This window comes from Nilaparvata lugens, chromosome 1 (assembly GCF_014356525.2).
Source record: "Nilaparvata lugens isolate BPH chromosome 1, ASM1435652v1, whole genome shotgun sequence".
NCBI classification, from domain to species: Eukaryota; Metazoa; Arthropoda; class Insecta; order Hemiptera; family Delphacidae; genus Nilaparvata; species Nilaparvata lugens.
The window spans coordinates 74305288-74333265 of record NC_052504.1 but is presented as its reverse complement, the minus strand read 5'-3'; the positions used below and the strand labels follow the sequence as shown (position 1 = coordinate 74333265).

The 27978-nt window shown below is 32.6% G+C and overlaps 2 protein-coding genes across 3 annotated transcripts in view; one reads left to right on the top strand and one right to left on the bottom strand.

Annotated features, from left to right (window-relative positions):
* Positions 1-41: 41 nt before the first annotated feature.
* LOC111060271 (acyl-CoA Delta(11) desaturase) lies at positions 42-27963 on the bottom strand. 2 transcript variants are annotated; one of them, XM_039442728.1, is made up of 6 exons: positions 27624-27963; positions 9201-9444; positions 6854-6984; positions 5649-5854; positions 4622-4807; positions 42-1795 (listed from the first exon to the last, which is right to left on the bottom strand). In XM_039442728.1, exons 2-6 carry the CDS (start codon positions 9433-9435, stop codon positions 1432-1434), a joined length of 1122 nt encoding a protein of 373 aa, XP_039298662.1. In that variant the 5' UTR covers positions 9436-9444; positions 27624-27963; the 3' UTR covers positions 42-1431. The 2 variants fall into 2 exon arrangements, with proteins under 2 accessions (XP_039298662.1, XP_039298665.1); XM_039442731.1 differs by lacking the exon at positions 27624-27963 and adding an exon at positions 18361-18744.
* The window catches only part of LOC111045582, a 71413-nt gene continuing 62114 nt past the window's right edge, over positions 18680-27978 (top strand). Inside the window, exons 1-2 of the transcript XR_005573241.1 lie at positions 18680-18949; positions 21818-21966. The gene's annotated coding sequence lies outside the window, so the exon portion shown is untranslated. The remainder of the gene's footprint in view (positions 18950-21817; positions 21967-27978) is intronic.

The following is a 27978-nucleotide window of genomic DNA, read 5'->3' as shown; positions in this document are numbered from 1 at the left end:
TTGTTTAGAATAAATAAATGTAAGAATAAAGTCAAATAAAATAGATGTAACAAAATGTATTCTCCAATCAAATAATACAAATAGATAACAAAATAGTGATAAATTAACTCCTAAAATGACTGATCACTTTCTCTAACAACACTTTTCTGTGATGTGCTGTTTTATTTAAACATTTAATTTTCCTAGAATAAAACTATGATCATCCTGTGATTGCAACAAAGTAATTTCCAATTTCAATGTTTTATCAACAACCTGTGTAAATTTTATTCACCAACAATATAAACTAATGTAAACTATATCATGCACGAACTACTTTTAAATAATAGTGTACTATCATTTTTTAATTTTAGGTACTTTTAAAGTATTTAAAACAATTTTATCGAGATTCTGTAAATCTCAATTTTATATCAGAACCGTCGTACAACCAATGACAAGGAGAGCAGACTTATAACATATGAGAATTTTCAACTTTCAACTATCATTTCATCAATAATAATTATTAAGTTGTTACCAATTGAATTCCATTAACAAGATGAATAATTCAATTTTATATTTCCGCCATATTTTCAAATACTACGCCTCACTAATCTCTTCTTATTTACAAATACGAACACTCGCACTTCACTCACTCACGCACATTCACAGTCATTCTTCATTCATAACTTAACAATCACAAATTTAACCTAAAAACTATTTATGGAATCTTAACAGTTATATACAAAAATAAATTAATGTGACTTGGTCTTCATTTTATTGTCAATTGCACAATTATTGTGTATTTAATTTGTAACAACTACATACAAATCTCGTCTTTGTGTTTTATTTATTTTTGCCAATAATATAATTAGTAGAAAAAAGTAATTATTTTACTGTTAATAGTACAGTATCAACAAACAATATGACAACGACTAAACACAACACTAATTTTGTTTTGGTCTTTTAATCTGTAGTCAATTATTCGGTATTATTTGATAACCATGTATTAAATTTGTAAAGACAGCCTACAAATGTTTGGTGCGCTCTATTTAGCCAATTATTTGGATTATCAATTCTCTAACAGCTACCAACAATTTTTTAAACTATATTTTACTATAAGTGTAAAACAATATTATGAGTCTCAATTGTCAAATTTGGGAAATTATTTGGATTATTAATTTTTCACCAGCTCCCAATGAATTTTTCTAGCTCTATTTTACTTTATATAGAACAATATTATGTAGCCTAATAGATCTACTGTATATATAACAATATTATGTGATAAATTTTCAATTACGTCCTACAAACGTTTACTGTATTTTCTGTTTATTGTCAAAATTTTACAATTATTAAATCATTATAATCGACAACTACCTACAAATTTTGATTGAGCAAAATGAGTTGCGCGATGGAGCTTTGTTAAATACTAAATAACAGCTGATCAGTCGAAAATTCTCATTTGTCCTTGGCGGCGGCGGCGTCCCTCTTGTGTGTGACTAGTGCGTCGTCCTTGTCCTCCTGCTTCATGTCTTTGTCGTCCCAGCCCCAGACGTCGCCCTCGTGCGAGTGGTGGTGGTGGGGATGACTGCCGTCTCCGGTGCGCTTCACTCGCTTGGCGATCATCGACATGGGCACGGTCTTGAGGTCGTAGGCCCAGCCGATCATGGCGAAGAAGTCGATGAATGCGGTCGTGAAGTTGGTGCGGTAGTTGCCCAGCTCGGCCGTCTTGTAGTCCCAGGGGAACGTGTGGTGGTAGTTGTGCCAGCCCTCGCCCAGGGCGCCCACTGACACACCCAGGTTCTCCGACGGGTTGATGAATCTGCAAGCATACATCATGCATTACAATGTCGCTCAACATTCTATGTATCACTCTATTTATCTATCTATCTGCAAAATTATAATCGTACAGTCCGGGTCCTGTAGCTTTGCCTAACGGCGAAGGGCCACTAGACTACAATACTACACGTTCTAAAACATCCAACATTTTTGAAAATGCATTTTTCCTTAAGCAACAGATGCTCTTCTGTATATTCTCAAAAGCAACGTGCTGCATCCGAGAAGATACACAAGGAGCTTTTTGGTGTTTTTCTTAGCACAATACAGCCTATCAGCTGACATTCGTTCAACATGCTCTTTCCATTGTTGGTGATACGTTGCAACTCTCTCATTCATGGAGAATATCTGTTTGTAGGAGCTTTCTTCATTTATTCTTTTTTACAATGAAGCACAGATCGGGAGAGAAAAACTAAGAATACCTTGTACTATTTCTCTCCCAAATTTAGGCTCTGTAGGGAGCTTCCTCTAGGGATGTAGGGTCTATGAAGCCTGATTTTTTGCAAAGCCGTGAATATTACCTCATGAACCATACCTTGTCTATATGCTGTTTCAAGGTCACGAAGGCAAAGCTACGTACGGTACGGGACGCGTACTGCAGATGGTTTAGTCACTATAAAAAGGACTCCAGTACAGAGGACTTTAAATTGACTTCCCTGCTTGCTAGTGCAAAACAGATTGCAAGAGAGTAGAGCACATGTGCAGAACTCTATTCACTTCTCACACGGCTGAAATTTTTACCATTTTCTCTTGACTGAACTGAAACATCTGTAGCAATAGTCTATTGACCGAGACTTTGATAGAAATTATACAAAAACTTGTATCCAGTAGGATTATAGCTGACAATCCCAAATTTTTCAAAATATCTTCCAATTTCAAAATTATTTGACCTTCAATAAGGATGTTACTGCCTTTATTATTTTCTTGAGAAGCAATATATTCTCAGTGTTTGAAAACCTTTCTTTTTGACCGAGCGAAGTGAGGTCTAAGATTCAAATCGACGGTTTGGCATTTCTCTTAATGTTTAAATGTTTATATGTTGCGCATTTATGGCGAAACGCGGTAATAGATTTTCATGAAAGTTGTCAGGTGTGTTCCTTTTTAAATTGCGCGTCGACGTATATACAAGGTTTTTGGAAATTTTGCATTTCAAGGATAATATAAAAGGAAAAAGGAGCCTCCTTCATACGTCAATATTAGAGTAAAAATCAGACTATAGAATAATTATCTATCTATATATATAAAAGCGAAATGGCACTCACTGACTGACTGACTGACTGACTGACTCACTCACTCACTCGCATAACTAAAAATCTACCGGACCAAAAACGTTCAAATTTGGTAGGTATGTTCAGTTGGCCCTTTAGAGGCGCACTAAGAAATCTTTTGGCAATATTTTAACTCTAAGGGTTGTTTTTAAGGGTTTAAAGTTCGTCTTTTAGCATGTATATTCTTCTTCTCCTAATCTCTTAATTATAATTGAAACTTCCATATCATATGTTACTATAGAACTATAATCTAGATAGAGAACCTCTTCGAAACAGTTGTTAACTGGCAACTAAATTAATAATTTTGTCAGGTTGGCATTAAGTTGAGTTGACTTTGTTAAGTTGGCACCAAGTTGAAGATTTAAATGCATTTATCGCGGAAAAATTGATTGGGCACTGCTACTTCAATCCTGGGAATATTATATTACTAGCAGTCAGGCTCGCTTCGCTTGCCATATCCGTTTAGTCTGGACACCCGACTGGATTGTCCTCACATATGATAAAAATTCCCAAATGAAAAATTCAGGCGAGCGATGCGAGCCTGCTGATCTCATTCTTGGACGATCCAGTCGGGGGTCCAGGGGGCGGAGCCCCCTGGCTAGACGGATATGGCGAGCGAAGCGAGCCTGACGGCTAGTTAATCATAAATTAACTGTCGAGTTGACTATAAATTGCATGCCATGACGCATGCAATTCAATATCTCAATGTATCTTGGTAAAAAATTAACAGCTGTGTAGACTATAAATTGCATGCCTCATTGAATGCAATTTTCATACACTATTAAATAGGATGCAAAGAACTTATAACAGCTCGTCTGGGCGCCTAGATGTCTTCTGGTTTTCTCGCGCTAAATTCCGGAAAGCGTTATATGATATTAAATCTTGTGTAAGCATGATCTGATCAAATAAATAGTTAGTGTATAAGTGTGGATGTGCTTATGGTTTGGGACGTCGTTATAACTGCGCGAGGTCTACTGTTCTCAGAACTACTAGTTTAGTTGAATCGATTACTGGATGTTTTGAAATGTGATTCCTCATATTCTATACTCCTTCTCTTCAAAATCACTTCTTATAAAGGGCAAATGTTGTTTGGAGCCTTGATATTTCTTTTCCTGAACTAATCTCCTGTAACTTACAGTTGGTAATAATAATCTTACCAACAAAAAATTATTAGGTGTATGTGTACTTTCTACAGGCTTGTTGAATGGGCTACTGACTTGTAGTGGTGTTGAACAGTTCGATGGTAGAATTTACCTCTACTGAATCTAAACCTATGAAATAGCAATAAATTATAAAAGATACATTTAATTACAACTGTTACTATTTCCATGTAATGTCTGTGACTTGATGGTGACTATAACTACTGTGTATTAATACTAAACAAAATAATTTGTGAAATAAAAAATATGTTGTCAATTACAAATGTAAAAAATTGTCAAGTGTAAATTTAAAAATAATGTGTATCATATTCAAGGTGAAAGAGTTTTAAGATGGAAAAACAATTCGTAAGTAATCCGTAATTTGTTTTTTCAGGAGACACTTACTGATCGTATGGTCGCTGACCCCAGAGATGCGCGGCGCTGTTCACCAGCCAAGTCATGTTGAGGGTGAAGGTGTATCTGAACATGGTGGCCACAAACCACGCGTTCTTCCACGATTCGCCCCAGCAGTACACCGGGATGACAGTCGGCAGGAAGAAGCAGATCAAAGGCATCAGAAGCAGGTAGTACCTACAAACAGATGAATTAATCAATTAGTACTAATATGAAAATTATATTATAATACAAATTTTCACAAAAGTAGAGCTGCAGAAACGTTTTGGAACTTTTATTTTTGAACTTGGTCTTTTGTGGCCGAGAAATATGATAATGATACAAATGTTTCTAATGACATAGTCATACCGAAGTATAATGGCTTATGAGTTTCCGGGGATACACAGTTTTGTAAATTTCGATGGCTTCATTTTCTGTATTATAATGAGATTTTCTCAAAAATGTATTGAGGAATTCAGTGAAAGTAGCTAACAGTGTAAACTACAGTAGTTAGTTAATAGAAATACAACATAAATTAATAATAGGCATTCTCCTGTCTTCTTTCAACAGAATATACGCTTTTCATATATATATATATATATATATATATATATATATTACTCCCCATCAATAACTAGCCATACGAATTCACTTTCTTGACATTTTTCATACAGCGTATCATTCTCTTATACCAGTATCCAGTACGCAGTTTCATAAAAAAATATTTTTCTACTGTTTAATTGTAACTGCCGTCCTGTAATGTAATAAGATTAATAAGCAGCTCAGAATCAATCTTTTACTCCATAATACTACACGCTTTTGCCCTAATCAGACTTTTCCAGCAGCTCACTCCACTTTAGGCCCGTTGACGACTGAGATTATTTATTCAGTTGAGGTGGGCTCTTCCCGCTAGGGACTCCCCTTAAAATCCATACGAATCAACCTGATTTTCCTCTCAAACCTGAGTTGCACTTTAAGTGCATACAAATACATTAAACTAAGGAGGTTAAGAAACAATATATTTAATGAGGAAACGTACTTCTTCTGGAACATGAGGAGCTTATCGGCAGCCAAATCGCTCATATCGATTCCCTTTCCCTTCTCGAGGACATCAGGGTGCTTCTTGCAGCACAGCCAGCCAATGTGCGAGAAGAAGAAACCTCTCTTGGCGTTGTGGGGATCGGCGTTGGTTTCAGAGTACTTGTGATGCACTCTGTGATCTCTGGCCCATTCGTAGACATGGTTCTGTAACACAAAACATGACATTATAGAATAGTACGGATAAGAATCGTGTTACTAGAATAATACAATGATGAACATTCCTCTAATAAGATGTAATATCAAGTACTGTATAATGACCTAAGCCGTCAGCCAGAGTAAACACTGATTGGGATAGTAAAAATTGGCTTCAATCAGCTCTTCAACAAGGCACCAAAATTGCTATTTGTCTACTTATCACTTGGACATGGGGTAAAATAAAAAACTTGATGTAAAATATTCATTATAATACAATTAATTATTTATAATAATTAAATAACTAATAGATATCAACAAACATTTATTTGAAATCGTATGCTATCTTTTCTTGATATTAATCATTAATGAGTACAAATCCCTAGTATTCTTCAATGTTTCTTTCCATTACGAACTGCTTGTTAATAATCACTTTTGAACACTTGAATTACGATAAAGCAGTCTAATTTATATAAATAAAAGCTATTAGCCACTACTTACATTTGTGGAGCGCTTTCGGACACTAGGCCCTTCTTCAACACTGAGTGTTCAAAGTGTTCAAAAGTGATCCCAAGAATAATCAGCAAGTAAAGGGATACTGGCTAGGTTAATCTAATGTTTAGGTTATCATTAGTTCAACTTGATTTTTACAAAATTATTTTTCCTTAACAACATTGAAATAAAATGCTACAATAATTAATCATAATGAATAATAAATACATTGCATCTGAATGCTACAATAATGTCATTCTAATTGAAACACGTGAAGTTATTTAATTAAATGAATCTTTTTAAGTAGAATAATCTTGAAAATTTGTGGAGAAATAGAAACTACTTTAAAAATATAATACTCCTCCATCGTAGAAAATGTATCCGATATCTAGTATTTCTTTACTAATGGACGAATTTCTTTCCAGAACTAAATAAACACATAGTTGCTTTCTCAGTTTTTACGGAAAAATGTTTTCATATATTATTTGAATTAATTATTCTATTATCTGCGGAACTCACCTCAAAGGCAAGTGTGTTGAAAACCACGAGAATCAGCCTGAGGGGGAAATTTGCCTTGTAGGAACGATGTGCCCATAATCTGTGCGCTCCTGCTGTGATTCCAAATCCTGAGCACATGTACAGGATTGTGGCTGAAATAAATAATTGAAAATTACTTACAAGTCTTCATTCATGTGATAAATGATTGCATTCTATAATTTTTCAAACCTTTCTACAAAATTCGACGTATTCTAAACTAAAGTAACTGTTAATTTGTACGTTGTTTTTATGAATATTTCAGATACTAATAGCTAATGCATATTAACGCATTTGGGTTCGTTTTAAAGGCTCGTCCATCTTCATCTTCACCCATCCTCTCAGACTTGTAAAAACTTACGAGTTTTGAGAAAAGAAATCATTAATATATGCTTATGAGTTCTAATAATATGGACTATTTGTTGTTATAAACTAACAGCAAAAGAAGTCTTGAACGAGAGCGTAGATGAATTTCTGCTTCTTAATATTTCATTATTTTGTTCCATAAATGAATAATAATAATAATTGTGTACATCAAGTGGATATAGCTGCATTTGATTCATTAAAATCCAAACTAACAAAAATCTGGAACTTAATACTTTCAAAAAATCTTAATGATTTGTTTGGCAATCTTTTTCGTAATGATCTCATCAGAGTTAAAATTTATTATGTAGCATGTAAATTCTTGGATAAAAGTAATCAATCTTTTTCCTGAAATTTAAATGAGACCTTGATTTTATTTCTACTTGAATAGTTTCGTTGGTTGCAGCATGTAATTATTTCGATTGTTCATTTATCAGTGGGTGGTGATTATTTTCAAGTTAGCGTCTTTTCAGTCGAAGTATAAAATTAATGAACAATCTATGTACGTACATAGAGTACGTACATCCGCAAGAATACTAGGAAAGAATTATAATTAGATATGAAATGGTTCATGGGAAATATACCGCACCAATATGTCAACAGATTTTAATTTGTTTTTAATTATCTTTTGTTAGCAAAAATCATTCAATCGTGTAGTAGAGTTGAAGTTGTTATTAAACTTCCATAAACTGAGACATGAATTATAGTACTTTCAATCTTCCTATCATTTCTCATTCAGTATTTCAGTAATGAAGTTTTAATTGTTCAACATTTCTATTTGCAAGTCAAGTTTATTTGAAGCCGAGTAGTTTTTAAAAATAAAATTTGTTCAACAGTAAATTCAAAAGAATTTTTTATTTCTCTCGCATAGATTTTGCTAAACTTAAAAAATAATTTAAAAAATGGGCCTTAATAGTAAGGTATGGTAGCTGTAGTAATAGTATTTAGCTGTTTTTCATTACACTGCTCAGCGAATCCCACTTGATTAATGATTATCTTAAATTTTGTTTTGTCATGATAATAATACAAAATTTAACTACCGAACATTGAAAAAAGTATGATTCAAATTTATCAAACTAACTTGTTTTTTTAACTAGAGATCTTACTTTGTATTGTGTCGTTATGCAACCAGAATATATTAAGTGCTTATACACAACTGAAGCGCTATTGAAGCTATCTTTTGTACTTGAAATTTTCCTTAATAGGTTTTAAAAATGTATTTGCTCATTCTCATGCCATTTCGCGACCGAAAAATAGCATGATTTGAAATAAAATAATAATATTAGTGTTTATTCCTCGTATAAATCAACAGCACTATAGAAATCCGAAAAAATTGTACTACTAATAAAAAAATGTACCATCAAGCTTATTAACTCTCTGAACATAAGTGTGAAGGTACTGGGTTCGATGCCCTTGCTGTGCAGATATTTGTGTATAGCGTTTACAATCCATAAGGTATATGATTCTGTTATTCAATAATCACAGGAAAAAGTTAATCTCAGAAGTGAATAGCATCAATGGTATTCAGTTATTGACCGAGCGAAGTAAGGTCTAACATTCAAGCCGACGGTTTGGCATTTTTCTTAATGTTTGAATACTTAAATGTTTATATGTTGTGCATTTACGGCGAAACGCGGTAATAGATTTTCATGAAATTTGACAGGTATGTTCCTTTTTTAATTGCGCGTCGACGTATATACAAGGTTTTTGGAAATTTTGCATTTCAAGGATAATATAAAAGGAAAAAGGAGCCTCCTTCATACGCCAATATTAGATTAAAAATCAGACTATAAAATTATTCATCATAAATCAGCTGACAAGTGATTACACAGATGTGTGGAGAAGCCAGTCTATTGCTGTATTTCCATAAGGTCTATAGTTTCAATCATGTACTTGTGGATGAGAATACTGCGTGAAGTCTACTGTTCACAGAACTACTAGTTTGAAATGAGTTGGTAGAGATGCTCACCCCAAATTCCTGTGTAAAACCTTGCAGCGGTGACCATGAGGTATGCTCCATAGAGGGCAGCAGCGTGAAGGTAGACGAATAGTAGAATATTTCTCCACACCAGCTTCACTTTGAATGGTTTCTGTTCGGGCTTCTTGCCGACGCCATTGAATGTCTCCACTGGCGGAATGTCGGCTTCCAGCGTGTCGTTCTCAAACAATACTCCAGTTGGAGCACTAGTGATATTTGGTGCCATATTTCAAGCCTGAAACACAAATAAATCATCTAAATCAATAATGATGTACCGTACTACAGTCTTGTTCACTCTTGGACAATTCAAGACAAGTCAAGCTATTGAGATAGATTAGACTTCATCTTATAACAGTTAATCACTAAAACCAATTCAATTGTGTAAAAAGATTCATTGATACACGTGGTTTAGAATTTTTGCCTTTCCCCTTCTATTTGAACATTCGATTTGCATAAAAGGTAATAACATTGCACAAGTCATTCATTGGAGCATGAAGTGTCTGTAGCATAAACTGAGGTTTTATAGGGATGGACATTGTATTTCCTTTCTGTTCATGTAAGTTATGTATCCTAATATAAATATATCTTTAAATTTGTATAATATATTTCTAAAACAAATAGAATTTGTTGGGTTTAGGCCGAATAAATTTAATCTCCAAAACCCATCAGAGTTTGGGCGTGAATTTCGAAAGTGACCTCGAAGGGAGCTTTGTCGTATTCACTTCATTTATACGTTATATTTAATAAGCTTTAAAGCTCTAACATTTTTGTCAGCTAAGGGTTTAACTCAAAATTTTCATATTCCTTATAATTTTGTTTGTTTTTCATTAATAGACCTACATTTTCAAAGTTAAATTTCTCAAATAATTCTTCTAAAATGTTTTGAAGTTGGAGTCCACTTTTACAACCCTTGGTTTTTAAATACTGATAATCTTTTTAATATTCATATTTATAATACTTATCAACAAACCTCCTTTTGTGGCTGTATGTGTTCTCTGTAAGGAAATGCACTGCCTAACCATATTTTTTATTCAGCTTTTCTGATGGATTCAACCAGTATTATGGATTCATCCTTTTCTATTCATTTAATAAATTTATTTATATTACCATGTGGTAACTGAATGATGACAATATAAGTCAACTAAAGCAACTACCAATGGCTCATTGAAGGCCACGACACTTTTCAAATGTAATTTAAATGTAGGTTATTTGTTGAAGTGACTGTGGAAAAATGGAACCTTTTATTTGAAAAGGCGATAGTAGTACATCTTTAGTAGTTATTATGCGTGCAGTCAATGGATTTGAAACAGGTTTCCGACAGCTGTGGAATGAGATAATTGCGGGGCGAATTTAGGATAGGAAGTGAGTAGCAATTTGTGTCTGACACTTGTGTCTGATCCGCCATGACCACAACTTGCTGAGAGGAACTTGTTTTTGGAAGAAAGTTGACTACCTGTTCTCTCGGGGATCGACCGTTACAGTGGCAGTAGTGCTTCCAAATCATTACATAATATACACAATAATAAACATATCTTCAGATTCATCTCGCAATTCTCGAAGCAATGCAACGTGAGAAAATTTGTGTCCTTTCAACAACCAGTCCCTACTCCAACGTGAACGATGAACTCTACCTTTTTCCTATTTTTCACACACAAAACAAGAGTGGCCAAGAGTACTAGCTCTTCCATAGTGTTGATGAAGAACGAGCTTGTGAGCACAAAAATTGGAAAACGTACGACATAAGACGGATGCGTGTGGACGCAATTTTGCATCCGTCTTTTGCTTGAACCAAACGATCCGTCTTTTGCTTGAGCAAAAGACTGATGGTAAACTTGAGTGTATTCATTCATACTCGTGGTTTGGAATTTTTGCCTTTCCCCTTATATTTGAACATTCGATTTGCATAAAAAGTAATAACATTGCACAAGTCATTCATTGGAGCATGAAGTGCCTGTAGCATAAACTGAGGTTTTATAGGGATGAGGTGATGGACATTGTATTTCCTTTCTGTTCATGTAAGTTATGTATCCTTAAAAAATATATCTTTAAATTTGTATAATATATTTCTAAAACAAATAGAAATTTGTTGGGTTTAGGCCGAATAAATTTAATCTCCAAAACCCATCAGAGTTTGGGCGTGAATTTCGAAAGTGACCTCGAAGGGAGCTTTGTCGTATTCACTTCATTTATACGTTATATTTAATAAGCTTTAAAGCTCTAACATTTTTGTCAGCTAAGGGTTTAACTCAAAATTTTCATATTCCTTATAATTTTGTTTGTTTTTCATAATAGACCTACATTTTCAAAGTTAAATTTCTCAAATAATTCTTCTAAAATGTTTTGAAGTTGGAGTCCACTTTTACAACCCTTGGTTTTTAAATACTGATAATCTTTTTAATATTCATATTTATAATACTTATCAACAAACCTCCTTTTGTGGCTGTATGTGTTCTCTGTAAGGAAATGCACTGCCTAACCATATTTTTTATTCAGCTTTTCTGATGGATTCAACCAGTATTATGGATTCATCCTTTTCTATTCATTTAATAAATTTATTTATATTACCATGTGGTAACTGAATGATGACAATATAAGTCAACTAAAGCAACTACCAATGGCTCATTGAAGGCCACGACACTTTTCAAATGTAATTTAAATGTAGGTTATTAGTTGAAGTGACTGTGGAAAAATGGAACCTTTTATTTGAAAAGGCGATAGTAGTACATCTTTAGTAGTTATTATGCGTGCAGTCAATGGATTTGAAACAGGTTTCCGACAGCTGTGGAATGAGATAATTGCGGGGCGAATTTAGGATAGGAAGTGAGTAGCAATTTGTGTCTGACACTTGTGTCTGATCCGCCTAGACCACAACTTGTTGAGAGGAACTTGTTTTTGGAAGAAAGTTGACTACCTGTTCTCTCGGGGATCGACCGTTACAGTGGCAGTAGTGCTTCCAAATCATTACATAATATACACAATAATAAGCTTATCTACACATGGAACCGGTTTCTGATCAATTTTGCATTTCCCAAGAGCAATGGTCACATAAATCAGATAATTTGTCTTGCAGATAATTTTCAAACTTGTGTTTTTTGTTCCTATCATACACTTATATTTTCCAAGGCTATAAATTCTTATTAAGCCATACAATTTCAAGATTATAAAACTGTCCATCAGAGCAACGGAATTATTAAATTTACTTTCCAATGCTTTGTTTGAATTTATAAGTACTTTACTGCTTAGAACGTTTGGGCCGAATGCCTGCTATATTCATTGTATTGTGCACTATCAGATTAATAATTTATTGATAGTGAGGGAGACGGGAGAGAAGGGAGCATAGAAGAAAATTATATATTATTGTTGGATGGAAAAATTGAAGTAATTTTCCAGCTATCGTTATTATCAATATTTATTTATTAATTCAGTAATACAATTACATATCACATGATTATGACTAGGTAAGAGCTACTTAATAAAATAAAGCATAAAAAATTACATAATTCCGTTTCTTTGATAGACAGTTTTATAATCTTGAAATTGTATGAGCCAATTAGAATAAGATGTATAGTATTGAGAAATTGAAAAGTGTATAATTATGTTATAAGAACAAAAAACTAGAGTATGAAAATCTATCTAAATTTAAAGGGTAAAGAGCAAATAATATGGCTTCATAAACTAATTAAAGTTTTGGCTTAATGTCAAGGATTTATCATTAATATTATAGAAATACTACACAACGGAATTGAAGTCTAAGCTTTCCTTAACGTCTCTCCTTGCGTTTGTCCAGCCCAAGTATTCTATTCGGAAACTAGGATGTATCCAAAAAAACTGCCCATTATCCTATTCTCACGTAAACTATTCATTAGTGGCCTCTTCTCCCAGATCTGATCGATTCATACATAATGTTGATGATGACTTGACATGACCTTGATCATGCTATTGATCTACATAATTCCAGTTTTCAGGCCTATATTTTATTTTTCGTCTTGAATAGCGATGTAGGTTTTGAGCACAAAGATAGTTTTAAATTATAGAGTTCTTAACAGATTGTTCAGCATTCCAAGCAAATTGCGGAGTTTATGAATAGTTTTGGTTGTTTATCTTTCTGTTGATAAGAGGTCGATGCAACTAGAAAAGTTTTCAAATTTCAGCCTGTAAAACCAGTTCTCATATCTGTATGATTTAAACACTAAGATATACGCTATTGAGAGAAAGTATCTCTCTCTCTTCAGTGATATAAATTTCAATTTTAAAGAATGTTTCATTGCAATAGTATAAGCAAACTTAAAAGTTTTCATCTTTCAACTTATTTTACTATTATTTTTGCAATAAGGTATAAATACAATGTCATAGAGGTTTCCTCTTCTAAGTTTCAAGTGAATGTATTATCAAAATTATCGAAAGAAAAAAAAACATGAGAAGTCGAAGCAATTATATCATTTAAAGTCATCTAATTAGACAAACAATTATTAGAACAAGGAATATTACTGGTAGAAAAATGTTCTTTTGTTTTGAAATGGTGATGTTAATAGCACACAAATAAATATGTTTAGGAATTTAAAGTGTTTTCACCTGTGAAAATCAATCAAATCTTTCAAGTTACATCCACAAAACTGTGGGTTGTAAAGTATAAGAACAGTTGAGATACATTTTCAGACAATACAATAACACTCTTGTTTTTTTCACCCACTATTGAAAACTTTTTAAACTAACAGGCCCTTTTCCACCATAGAATGATAAGTTGCATCAACTGGCAGCCAGTGGGGAGTGAAAATTGTTCAGTATATTAATTTGCAATGCTTTCTTTAACCTTTTGAATTCACACCCGAACTCAATAAGTTAGTAAATGCATATAAGTTTAGTACGACACTTACTAGTATTAAATCAGGGTACCGTAAACTATTATTACAATATCAAGGTTGAAAACTATATATGGACGTTTCAAGGGACTGCAGAATAACAAAAATACTGTAACGGGAATGTACTATAACGGGGTGTACTTTATAGAGGTTCCACTGTATTTAGAAAGAGTAGTTATCGTACTTGAAAAAATTAAAAGCATATCATATAATATATTATTGCAGTTTTATCAATTTATTCGGCATTGTGGAAATTTTTTTTTTCAATTTTTCACTCCAAATCTATAGCTTTACATTGTGAACGAAGAGAATGAATGAGAATAAAGTAATATCTTGAATACTTCACAGTTTGTTGAAAAGTAGATCTCATGTTTTACTTAATGAAATGGGTGGGAACTAGGATCCCCTTTGACCTCAGATATTTATGCAAGAAATCTACATACAATCCATGATTAACAGTTGTTTTCAAGTCATAATCTCTTCTGAATTAGTACCAGTTTTTTTAACAGTTTACCGTTTGAATCTCCTCCTCAGACAAAAGTAGAAGCAATTCTTTGCTGAAATTTATTTGCTGTTTGTTTTGTATCGATTCAAGATTGTAATTTTTCATGTTAAAAGTAGATAAAATACAATTCAATCTTTCCTCATTCAATTTGGATCCTTCTGTTCAATTATTAGTAGGATTTCAATAAACACTACTATACTGATTTTATTTTAAAAGTAGTGATTTTATAAGCACTCATTCATCTCTATTGAGGACTTTCAATATAATATTAGACTAATTTAATTAACTGTAATGTGAAATTTAACTGCAATGAACTCGCAATTCAATCAGAAATAATCATAATGTTAAGTAATGACATTTTTATTTATATCATTAACTTCGAAAATAGATACTAGCATAAATTTAATGCAAAGCTTCAACTCGCTATTAAATTCTAGGCTAGTGTAACTTTACGATTTTTTTACTGAATCAATATTCAGTTAATTAACAGGTGTATTCAAAATATTAGACATGACCGATGCGTATCTTATTAGTATAGGCCTACTACATTATACTGTAAAGTTCTATTTACTTTTATGTTTTTGAACAGCAGCAGGCTACAGGATAGGGGTACAGAATATTAGCTCTGGTAACATGAGGAAATATTGAGTGAAAAATTATGAAAAGTTCAACGTTTTTTCCCATGAACTCCAACTAAATTTCCCTTCTTTAACATACTTACATTTAATATTAACATTTAATTAATCAATTTGCATTTGATTGAATTAAATATGAATTGGAAGGAGATCATAAAGGATCTATTACAATAACCCGTATCTTTGTGTATGCTATCAACTAAAGAACATCCCATTCGATATTACACATTAATAAATCAATAATTGGAATCAGTATGTCGTCATTACTGTTTTATTGTCGAGATACAAATGCTGTATTATTTTTCTCTATTCATTAATATGTATTTCTCTATTCCCTTCAATGAAATATTTTGTTGTATTTATGAAAAAGTTTTAACAGTATGTTATCATATTATACTGTTAAGTTTTTTAAGGTGTATACTACATAGCGTTTTTAATGTAAAATATTATAATTGGGGAAGATGTAGCTTCAGCGTTTCAAGTGCCCAACACAATAACATCGTGGATCAGTTCAGTTTGTTCGTTATCTTATGAATGGAAAGACTGACAACGAAAAGATAAATTAAATCTATCCAGTAATAACTCTTGAGAAGATGATAGCAAATAATGTTCTAGATAAGATCTCTCTAATTCACTTATTTAGTTCTTATATAACCACAAACAACTGCTAAATAAACTTAATACTTTTATCACTGTTTCAATTGAAAAGGATGATTAAGGCTGATTATTTAAAAAAAATTATTTTATAAAAATATTATTATCAAACTTTCAATTCTAAATAAATGTTTACCAGTTCAACAAAGCAGTCTTTCTTATAATACTTCTCCACCATCCATATTATGCCGTCTATGATAATATTTTTAGTCACTGTGTTTATTACATTTTGGAAATTTTATACTAGGTTACCGTACAGAATGAATATAGAAATATATACTAAATATATACTTGTGTTTATTTATAACAAATTTAAAAAAGGGTACTATGTGGTTATTTATTTTTTGAATAAAAAATATGTTTGCATTTCTATAGTATTTTTTCTATTCATGCTACAAAATAAAATAATATTTCTATAAATGAAATAAAATTAAACAAAAGTAGGCTTACTTTCATATGAGAATGCTATCATTTTTTATAAGTTACCGTAATCGATAAAAAACAATTTCAGTTAGGTACTGAATTGACCAATTTGAATATCAACAATTCACAACCTATTTTCATAGAATATAATTCTAATTTCAAACCAAACTTCAATTGTACCTATCAAAAATCTCGAAAAACTATTGGTTTTTAGTTTTTATTTTGGCAACGATTGAACAACTTGAAGCATTTGCTCGCAAATTCTCAGATAAGTGATAAGTGTATTTTCGTGTCAATATGATACAGTACTTAAAAATTGGCAGTCCTTGATCATTGGAATGTAGGCGGATTCATTCAAGGGATAAGATAAAAATATAATTCACACATTTAAAATGTTTTCCAACGATCATTATTATAATTTTACAAGATGAAACAATCTTAGTTCTGTTACAATTTTATACTCATCCAAACAATGAGACTGTATGGTCTATTATATATATGTAGTGGTCAAATAGTAAAATACTAGAGTAAAACTTTGTTATTCTGATCCATCTCATTTTGAAATTATTTACTGATGAACAAGTACTATGAAAAACATCACGTGTTATTAGGGGTAACTGACCGTGATCTCAAAGTCATCAAACTTGAATAACAGCTCTACCTGAGGTAAGAGTTAGAAGAGCAAGTTGATTACAAGATAGGACTCACTCTAATTGCAAGGTATCGATTAGTCTTGGAACCCATTACTCTATCATTACCAGGGATTTACGTTTGCAAGTGACAACTTTCTCTTGCCCAACTCGAAATTAGATATTGAGTCTTACTGAACTCGATATCATAAGAAATCAATTGACAAATAAAATCGATAAGAATACCTATTAATATTACAGTTGCCAAAATTAGAGCCGATTACTGCGTCTGTAGACTTAGATCCAAGTCGTTACTATTTATTCGTGTTGCGTGCGTTCTTGTATTGTGGATAGTGAAATTGGAATAGTACTTTCAATTTCATCGAAATTCGACAATAAGGCTACATAGCGCTGTAATAATAAGCCTGTATATACGACTGTAATCCTGTAGTTCAGTCAAATTTTGGTAGTTCGCGAACGATGAAAAAACGAGACAATTCTCCTCATATTGCTTACTATTTTTGATCCAATCAACATGAAATTTTACTAATTTTTTAATGAAAATATGAAGAATTGAATATACCTACAACCTTCAAATTTCCATTTTCAACTTCATTCTACCCCAATCCTGAATAAATCTGAAGAGAAATTGTAGACTTACAATTTCCAATAAGCCTGTCTACTTTGAAACTTGCGAACACTACATTTAAAACATTAAACTTCCAGTGTAATAATTTTCCATAGTTGAAAACATGTGTCTAGCTAGCTTGATGATATTGTTCCTCCCTTATTTTTAAGAACCTTCCTTATCTCTTAGCAATCAAAAACCAGTTCGCCTACTTCTATGATGAAAAAATAATAATTGGGAAACTTCAAAATTCAATACGACATGGGTTTTAGTTAATGAGAAAGAATCTCTCCTTTTATGTCGTAGAAAGATGAAATAGATAAAATAACTCATCAGGAAAAAACGAAGATCTCTTCAATACTCTAACACCCCAGAAACTCGAGAGTAAAACGTTAAACCTCAAGAAAATTATATACATCCAAATCTTTAATCCTAGTCCACGTTAACATCATGCTAACACCTCGAATTTAAAAATTGTATAGCCTAATATTCTGTGTCAGAATTATAAAAAAGTGATCAACAGGTTGAAAAATACAAAAATACCATGAGTCTTTATTTAGGTTGAGTAAGAAATCTTTCGTTGTGCCCATCGATCCAAAAGGTCATTCACCTTTTTACAACAATGAGAAAGGAAAATAAACTACAAGAAAGGTAATAATCCACTCCTAGCTGAAGAAGAAACTAGATCTTCAACTACCGGCCAAACCATAACCTCATTCCGAACGACAAGCCGGCAAAGAAAGCACACAAACGCCAGAGCAACACAACGTTGCATGCTAATATTTACCTTATCAATTGATAACAAACAGCTCGCTCACCTTATCAGAGTCCACAATAATGATAGTGAAACAAATCGGAAGCACTGTTAACAACCGTAATCCTTGTGAGTTGTAGACATTTGTGTGGCACGTTATGCACTCACTACACCCGGTGACACGCGACGCGACTGTGCCAATTTGAAATTGACGCTTGACGCTGGCCCGCCAAGGTCTAGGATGGTCAGGACAACGTGTACCTAAGTGCGCTCTGCGCTGTGACGTGGCACTCTCTCATTGGTCGACGGTGCTCAGGCGATCTGTCGGCTGACCCTACTGCCGAAAGAAACATCGCACCACAACTATATCTATTTTTATGAAACTGTATCTATATAGGCTACACAGTAACCGCAGCCGCACCATGCTTCTTGTTGTTGCATCATAATCGGTGTGCTCTGTCCAAAGCACTGCTCAACTCTTTCGGCATGGTATGCGAAACTATGCGAAAATTGCATCTCCCCTCTTCTTCAGCGTTAGCGTACCTCACTCAGTATAAGATCAAACATCACACATCATCTAAGAAAAAACCAAAGCTCATGCTCAACCTGGTGCTAGGCTAGACCCAAAATCAATTCTAGTTACAAGGGATGTAGTAAGTTTTTTGTTTTTGCGTCCTTCAATTTTCATTACTCTAATCTATTTCTACAGTATTTTTAACAACTTTCATGACCAAAAATATCTTATTCCCTCTTCATTTGGAAAATATATCTTTCTGATACTCGTGAAGAGTGTCAATAGATATAATCTACAAATATTACAAGTCACACCTATTCAAATGCCAAAAATCTCTGGTTCAAGTTCTTCTGATAACTATATTCTTATATTTGATTTAATTTCTTGTGTTCCATGATAATTTTCACATAATAAGTTTCAAATAATGTGAAATATCCACTAGAAACAGAGATGTTGTAGAATTTCTCCATCTTAAGGTGAAATGAAACTGACAACATCTCCTTCATTTCACCTTAGGATTTAAAATGGCTTTGCTACCTAGTCGAATTTTGAATAAAATTTCAATTAAATTCCTCTTCTCCTCAATAAAAAATGATAAATGTATTTTATTTATGACTTATTTAAAATGGCTTTTTCATATTATTCACGTGATTAGATAATATGTACAATTTATCTCGTAATGAAGTCCCTAATTCGTTAATACCTTAAGTCGTCTCCAATGTGAGATAATTTTTCCTGTGATTTTCCTCCAACAAAATTTTCCTTATGTTGTTTAATGGTAAACTTTTTTATAATATTTCATTTGTTGTTTAGAGTTTAGTGGTAAATAATTTATGTTTTTCAGTGGTAAACTTTTTCATAATGTTTTATTTTTTAAAACAGGTTTGAAGCTTTCTCAGTTTGACATTGAATCCTTTGTGTGCATTTGAGTTCAAAATATTATAAAAATCAAATCACTCTTGACATTGAACAGATTCTTCATCCCAAGTACCTACCAAACTTACTAACAACAGATTTGTTTGACAATAGCGTTAATAAGTTTTGTAGAAAGCCTTGAATAGCTACTTCATTGAAGAGAATAATCTGTTATCATAACAACAGTGTGGTTTGTAGTGATTGATTGATTGGTCAATTGAAATGAATGACTTGAAATTTTCGTTGTGTTTGCACTTGGGTCTAAAGGTAATTACTGAGACATGAGAGTTTATAATATCATCTTGCTTGGCTCTTAAATAAGAGCCACTGTAGAGACTTGAACATTTCCTGAATCAAATATCTTTTTAAACTAATATTATTCATCATCAAAGAAGAACGCTATTATTGGCTTCTTGTTTGTATGGAATACGATTAATAATGTAATAACAGATAAATCGTTCATAAGGAATCAGTAGATCTATGATGATTTAGACTGTATTAGATTAGATTGTATAATGTCTCATTCCTAATCATTTAGTCAAGTTATCGTAATGGTGAATGTCGACCCCAGACAGAATCGTCTATGTAACTTCGACATCTCATTTACGCTTCAAGATGAGGAAACTGATGTATTAAAAATATGTTGGTATTCATAATTCAAATCATTAGAAACACTATATCCACTTGCCTCTCGTAATTCGTAATCCAGGGTGCTGAATAATTGTCTTTTACAGTTGTTCATAAAAATACCGTAAGATGTTTTTAAGATTGAGAGGATCATACTTAACTGTGTGTTCTAGAGTAGAGTAACAGTGGTTATGAACAGTTACTGGAATATGCGAAGATTTCTATGAATAATAGATAAAAGTGAAGTATGTAATTTGTAATAAGAAAGCAACTTGAGCCCTTATTCACTGTAGTGTATTGCGACTTCTGTGTCACTCGGTGTAAGAGACAAAAGATGCAAATCACCGAAAATATGTCAACAGTAACTTGTATACAATCGGTCAGAGAATTCGTTTTACATTGTTCACGTATTCATAAAAAATACTTTTAAAACCGTTCTGTTGAAATGAAATAATTAAAAAATATTGCAACTGACCATTTACGACGTGAGCCGAACAATGAATACTTGAAACAATAGGATAATAACAGCATTATCAATTCAACGCTGAATAAATGTATTATTCGTCAAAATTCTCAAGAGCTAATATCGTATGCTAATATTGTGCATTGATACAGGACGTGAAAGAGTCATTTCAAAAGTATTCGTGTTTTTCAGACGTGCTTTTCAATCTGCGGCTGATTAGCACTTATGTGATAATTGAAACTATTTTCCATTATTCAACAATAGAATACTCTCAAACGTTTGCAACATTACCTACCAATGGAGTCCACTTCAATTGTCATTATTTTAATAGCAATGATGTCATTGATTTCTCTATAATTTCGTAAATATTTCAGATTAATTTATCTGAAAATTGATGAAGTTTGCTTTTCCTGTTATTACCATTATTATCTTGTTCTTAGATATTCCACGCTTTGTTGATGAACTCAAAGTTTTCCTTAGGATACTTGTCTGTATTTTAGATCCCATCAATTATTTTGCCAATTATCATCCCTAATAATTGTTTTCCTTTTATTCTAGGCTATATGTTTTTATTCGACTTTTATAAAAATTGAAAACTAATCTCATATTTCAATCATTCTTGAATTTCCCGATTTTTTCCTACAAATGAATCCCATTTTCCCAGATCTTTCGATATATTTATGGTTGATCAGGTTCTGATACCTTAAACATTGTATTTCTTTTAAGATTTTTCAACTACTATCCTCAAATCTTGAAACATTTTCAATGCTTTATTCTTCGTAATTGAGTTCTCTGTTAATCATGAATTACTTGTTGAACAGTTTTATCAGTCAATATCAATAATTCGAATCAGTTCAAAAATCAGTCGATATTTGTTCCAATCAGTTCCAGTTTGATAAGTCAATATATTTTTGGATTACCTCTTCCACAATTTTTTCATTCTTCATCTTCATAGTTTTTTTGCTTCAAATAGTTCAATTATTGTTTCTCTTTTTATTGCAGGGGACTGGCTGGAAGTAATAACTAATAATGGAGAAAGCGGAAGTAGGGTGACCGTACTACTGGAGCTCCAGCTTCCTGAACCACTTTCACAACTTGCAGCTTCCAGCATCTCTGAATCTCGCATCAAGGTCACCTGCCAATAGCATCTGGTAGATATAGTACTCAATTCTATACACATATAACTTGTCTTTTCGAACTTGATTAGCTCTACCAGGGACGGCGGTAGAATATATGCCACTCTAGGCATATACTCTTGCGGATGAACAACATTAAGGAATTGTGTTCCACGGTTGTTATTAGGGCATCTAATAACTCAAATTAGTTTAGTTTAAAGCGCTTCTGGCTTGAATCCAGCTCCACAAATTAATCAGTTGCGAGAGTGTCAAAATCAACTCTCGGTGGCTCATGGACTAAAATTGTCATTCAACAACCACAAAATTGGTACTAAATTAATCAAAAGGTCTGAATTAAACTTTTAAAAGCCGGTTTCCGAGCTCGGGATTTAGCTAAGTTCTAGACTTCAAACAGCTGGAGTCACAAAATTGGCTTTCCGAAACGGGGTGTGGTCGCAGTTTTATGATAATCTTTATTTTCACATTTCTACAATAAATTGGAAACGTTTTTCCTTGATGAAATGAAACATTCTTAAATAATTCAAAATAGCTGAAACTTTACACTATTTTCTCTTTATTTTATTTTGTGTTCAATTTCCTAGTTTTTCTAAATTTAATTCAAACGTGAACTGCGACTACGTCCCGTTTCAGAAAGCTAATTTTCTGACTCCAGCTGTTTAAAGTCTAGAAATTCGCTAAATCCCGAGCTCGGAAACCGTCCCTAAAAGTAAAAAGTATGAGAGTCTAAAAATCACATTGCTATGTTCACCAAAGACAATACAAGTAACAGCTCTTATTTGATTATTATTCCAGTATTTAATCATTCTATGGTTCAACCAAATAACATTTAATAAAAAGGTTATTTCACTATTATTTCGAAAAAAACTAGTAGCCGACTATTTAATATTGATAAGTTTGGAAATATTATCCGTAATACGTATTTTTTTCTGAGATTATTCAAAATAGACACTTATGCTTGGTTTGAATGGAGAAATGTCAGCTGTTTAAACCCCGAATGAAACACATTATGATGAATGCAACCATATCTACAAGTAAACGTGGTTTAGCGTTAAACATGGAAAAATATTTGGACAACTCTCCAGCCAATGACATCCTGTTCCCTGCTGAACTCATCAGAAGGAAGCGAAATGTTGTTTATTTTTTTATGTAGTTGTACCATCAACTTGCCGCCCACCAAAATTTGTCGCTCAAGGCGCACGTCTAGTCCACTGACTTTGGGCTCTACCAGTATATATAGATAACATGGCATTCTGCTTGTTGAATACAGTCAAACTCTTGCCAAATGTTTGCAAGTATTGCGTAACCAGATGAACTGGTCCTTCCTCAGATTGGCATAGCGATTAGCCCCAACCAATCTCATTTTCTATTCGCATAATTCCGCGTAATATGTTTACGACACACATAAATCTGACATGTTTTTACAAAATCAAACCAACTTCGCTTTAGATTCATTTATTAGAAAATATTTGTTATTGTAAACAAGCTAGTGGCGTTGTAGTGTAGCTTATGATAAATGTTTGCTTGGAGATAGTCAAGTGATCCATACAATACTCACTGGAAGCCTCTATTCATAAACCTTAAAATTTTGACTTTGCCCTCAATGTATGTACGTTATGAGTTATGTGTTATGTTATGTACAGGATAATTTGGATAAGTATCTTGTAAATTGAAATCTCCACAGTATCAATGCACGAAACAGGCATAAACTTCAGATTGAACAATATTATCATACAATGAATGTCTCAGAAAAATGTCCATTTCATGTCAATTAAACTTTATTATGCCACTCCAGATTTTTTCAAGCAATTACCTTTGTATAAGTTCAAAAATACACTAAACAAAATATTAATTAGACAGTAATTATATACTGTATGATTTTTTATATTGAGTGGAGTGAAGTTTTGTAGCTAGCGTTCTATATTGCTGTATTATTGTTACCATCAAGCAATTTATTGTTTATATTTACCTGACGATGTCAATGTATTTCTTGTAAAAATATTGATGGCTAATAAAATTCTTATTTCTATTAGAGTGGGTGGTGCAACTCAAGGAGAGATTAAGTTGGCTTCACTTGAAGAATAGACAAATATATTCATACCGGTAATGCATACTCCTATTTAAATTAGTAGTTCGAATAAACCTATAAGAATAATATACTGTAAATGAAAGTAAACTTTTCTCTAAATCCATAGCTCCAGGTATTCTATAAGCCATCGAGGGATACTATATATTGTCTCCACCAGAATAGTATGAAAAACTGGAAGCATTGGTATAAAAAATCATAGAATAAATAACTTTAGATATTTCTGTTGTATGATTTGTAGAATATCATTTTCTCTCTTGACCTGTATCGATTGTTGATCATGTTTAAAATGATAGTCACTTGCATCCATCGAGATGAGTCCCAGCGGATGGTTAATTGCTACACGATAAACATAAATACATATAATGAGAATAATATAATCGGAAATTGGCAGGCTTCCGAAATTCTACAACTTTTTACGACAACCGAGTCAACGGAAGGTCACTGATTATGTATTTCTTGGAAACTTGAATCGCTATGAATTCGCAAAATACGCATTACATTCAAATCAATCAATAAAATTTTTGGGTGATTCCCAGCTTGACCTTTTATAAATAGATTGTTGATCTCTGTTGACGTGCAAAAAAGAAAACGAACTTTCATTTTTATCTCAACCTTACAGTCGATTCTTGTTGAGATCGGAAAGGTTAACTGCTATTATCACGTTGTCGTATGACCGATAAGAAACCGTTCTAGCTTTGTGCCAGTGTGTCTGAGAGAGAGAGAGTGGGAGGGAGTTCCCAAGAAAGAGAGAGAGAGAGCACGGATAACCGTAGTTTGGCATTGAACTTGATCCTCAATAGCAGCATCATCTTTTACATTGACGTATCGAACAATAGTGTGTGACCTTTGATGAACTTGATTTGCGAATTTGCTTTCCAAACAATTTCACTTCAATCACATGTTGCCTGCGCATGAATTATTGATAAAATTCACACAATAAATTACTGATAACTTTATTCATTCTAACAGTAATTTGTTTTTTTATTATTAGATAAAGAGCGAATTGTTTTGCCTTTATTCTTTTCATTAATATTGAGGATGCCTACGTGGGTACGAGACTATACTTGTCGTTGAGAATGATGCTCAAATGAGTTTGAGATCTTTGCATAGTTAACGGCATGGCATATGTAAGAATTGGGAACTATCAGATGCCAAATTCACTGAAATTATTCATCTAAATTAGACAACAACTCTGGAACATTTTACCATTTTTAAGCAAAATAATATACTGGAAAGTAAACTTTTCTCTAAATCCATAGCTCTAGGTATTCTATAAGCCAGGTTACATCATCCGTGCAGCGATTTAAAAAAAAACACTTCTATTCCAGTATTAAATGTTGTGATGAATTATTATTAAGGGAGAGATGTTAATTTCAATGAATGTCAATGATGCGATGATATGAGATCTGGAAAAAGACCGTTCAGTGCAATTTTTTTTGTTGCCTCAAATTTCAAATAGTTTTACCTATTTGTTATTTCTTTCACAAGAAGTGTATGGTCAACCTTTAATATATTCTAAATCTTCAATAGATAATTTTATTTTAAAAGTTCGACAGTGAGCAACTTAGATGCAATTAACTCGTATATGCTGGTTCCAGATCTACTTCAAGACTATAAAGACACGAATTTCTCAATAAATTACATAGCTCATAAATTATTCAATTTGTTGAGTTTTGGAAACGTATTCCTTATTTTCAATCAACCGTTTTTGACAATATGTGGGTTTCTTACTCAGATATATTATATCAAACATGGACTTTATGATTTACCAATAATTTTAGTTCAGCAAGGTGAAGTGATTGGTAATGGTTACGTGAATAGACGATTCCAGTGATTTTTAGCTTTAGGCTAACTGACAACAGCTTTTCAACCCCACTCATATTTTTAAGCTTGGAAGCTGATCAAAAACATAGAAAAAAATCTTTGGGATAGATGCTAACTGACTATGAATGTTCGAGAATTACATTAAAAGCACAAAAACGCTCAATATTAAAAGCACAAAATATTAGTTGATAATCTTTCATTGTAATAATTTTGCGGTTTGAATTATCCTATTCACAAAAAACCTTGTGGTGAACCTTATTAATAAATCATTAACTTCAAAACAGAAATAGAGAACACATTTTAATAGATTTTAAGTTTATTTGTCAAACAACAATTGAAAGCAACACATCAAAATATAATATTTCAGAAATAATCGAGGAAGACAAAAATCCACTCAAGAGCACATCTATCATACTCAAGTTCAGATTTATGTAAATGAATAAATAAGGATTATTGAAGTTAATCAAGATGATAATCGTGATTTATTATGCAAGGTACATTAATCGTGTAAGATACTCCTTCTTACATTACTTTTTTATTTCTTCTTAATATCATTCTTCTAACGCCTAAATTCATTTTAAAAGATGTGACATAAACCTACAAGAACAAAATATATGCTATACAACTTCAGATTTATGAGAACTCTATTATCAGAGGTAACTAGTAGATTTTACAAGAAGTGAAAAGTATAAATACAGTATAATAATATAAAAGTGAACGAATAGAGTGATTCTTTATTGGTATTATCACAGATAATAGAAATGTTGCCATTTTATCTGTGTTTTTCAAAATATGCATTTAAGGATTTTTAGTGTAGGATTCTGGTACTCAGTATGAAGAAGTCAAATTATTAAGTTAGATAGATTTAATCGATTCATTTTAAACACAATAAAATTCTAATCAAATCAAACACACTTTCCGGAAAGTCACCAATTCATCAAATTTAATTTAAAAAAAAAATTCAAATTTTATTGCCTCATTCGTTATATTTTATACCGTTAATTCACTCTCTCATGGTAAATTCCAAAATGAAACTTAACTTGAGTAAAAAACTTACAATTGAGTCAACAAATAACATTTTTATCAATAACTCAACATCCTGAATGTAAATATATGTTATAAAAAATGTCGATAGTGAAAATTGACAAGGGACGAAAACAAAATCCAATACGAAAATTGGCAATCCAATCAGCAAAGAAAACTTTCTGAGATATTTAGTGCTCTGCCATAGATTATTCTCACTTTTTGATTCGACTAGGGCCCCAAAAATGTGTGGTCTTCAAGTTAGAACAACATTTGAATATTGGCACTTGAACTCAACATAATGCTGCTCAATAAAATATCCATGCATGCTCTGAAAAACTCTATTCAAGAAAAGACGTCTGTAACTTGCTAGAGAAAAGTGAAAAATTAGCATTGACCATGAACCTTCCAAATATATTTTTTCTAAAAGTATTTTATACAAGTTAGTTTTGTATTATTTTTTATGAACAATTGTTTTTCCTTGAAACAAGATTTTGTTATTCAATAAGTTGCTGTTCTCTCACTTACTGGTCATTCACTTTTGTTCTATTTGTGAATGCAATGTTTGGTGGAAAACTTTCAGGGTAAAATTCTCAATTAAAACTATTAATGTCATTAATAGGAATTATATTTGATTAAAAATGTAAACCATTAATAGAAATATATTTGATTGTTTGTTAACATTGACAATAAAAATTTAAAATATCGTACTAAATTCTGTAATTTTTCTACTACTCACCAGAAGATATGACTCGGTCACCACAGAGTAGCTACACCCAATCAGCAACTGACACTAAATAACACACAAATAAATCCTAGTTGAAATCTTTTGGTTCATCCAGGCACTGGGCACTTTAAGAACTGAGAACGAGGGGTTGCTATCATACAACTTTATAACGTTTGTTATTGCTGATTATTAAAATTGAAGAACAAGTAGAAGAAATGATTGTTGACCGCCATCGAGAGAGAGAGAGAGAGCATGAGTGAGGAGTAAGAAACGGAGTGACTAAGAGAGAGAGAGAGGGAGTGAGTGAGTATTGGGTATGACCATAAGACTGATAGTCACGTGACATGAGCGCGCTTTTGATTGACAT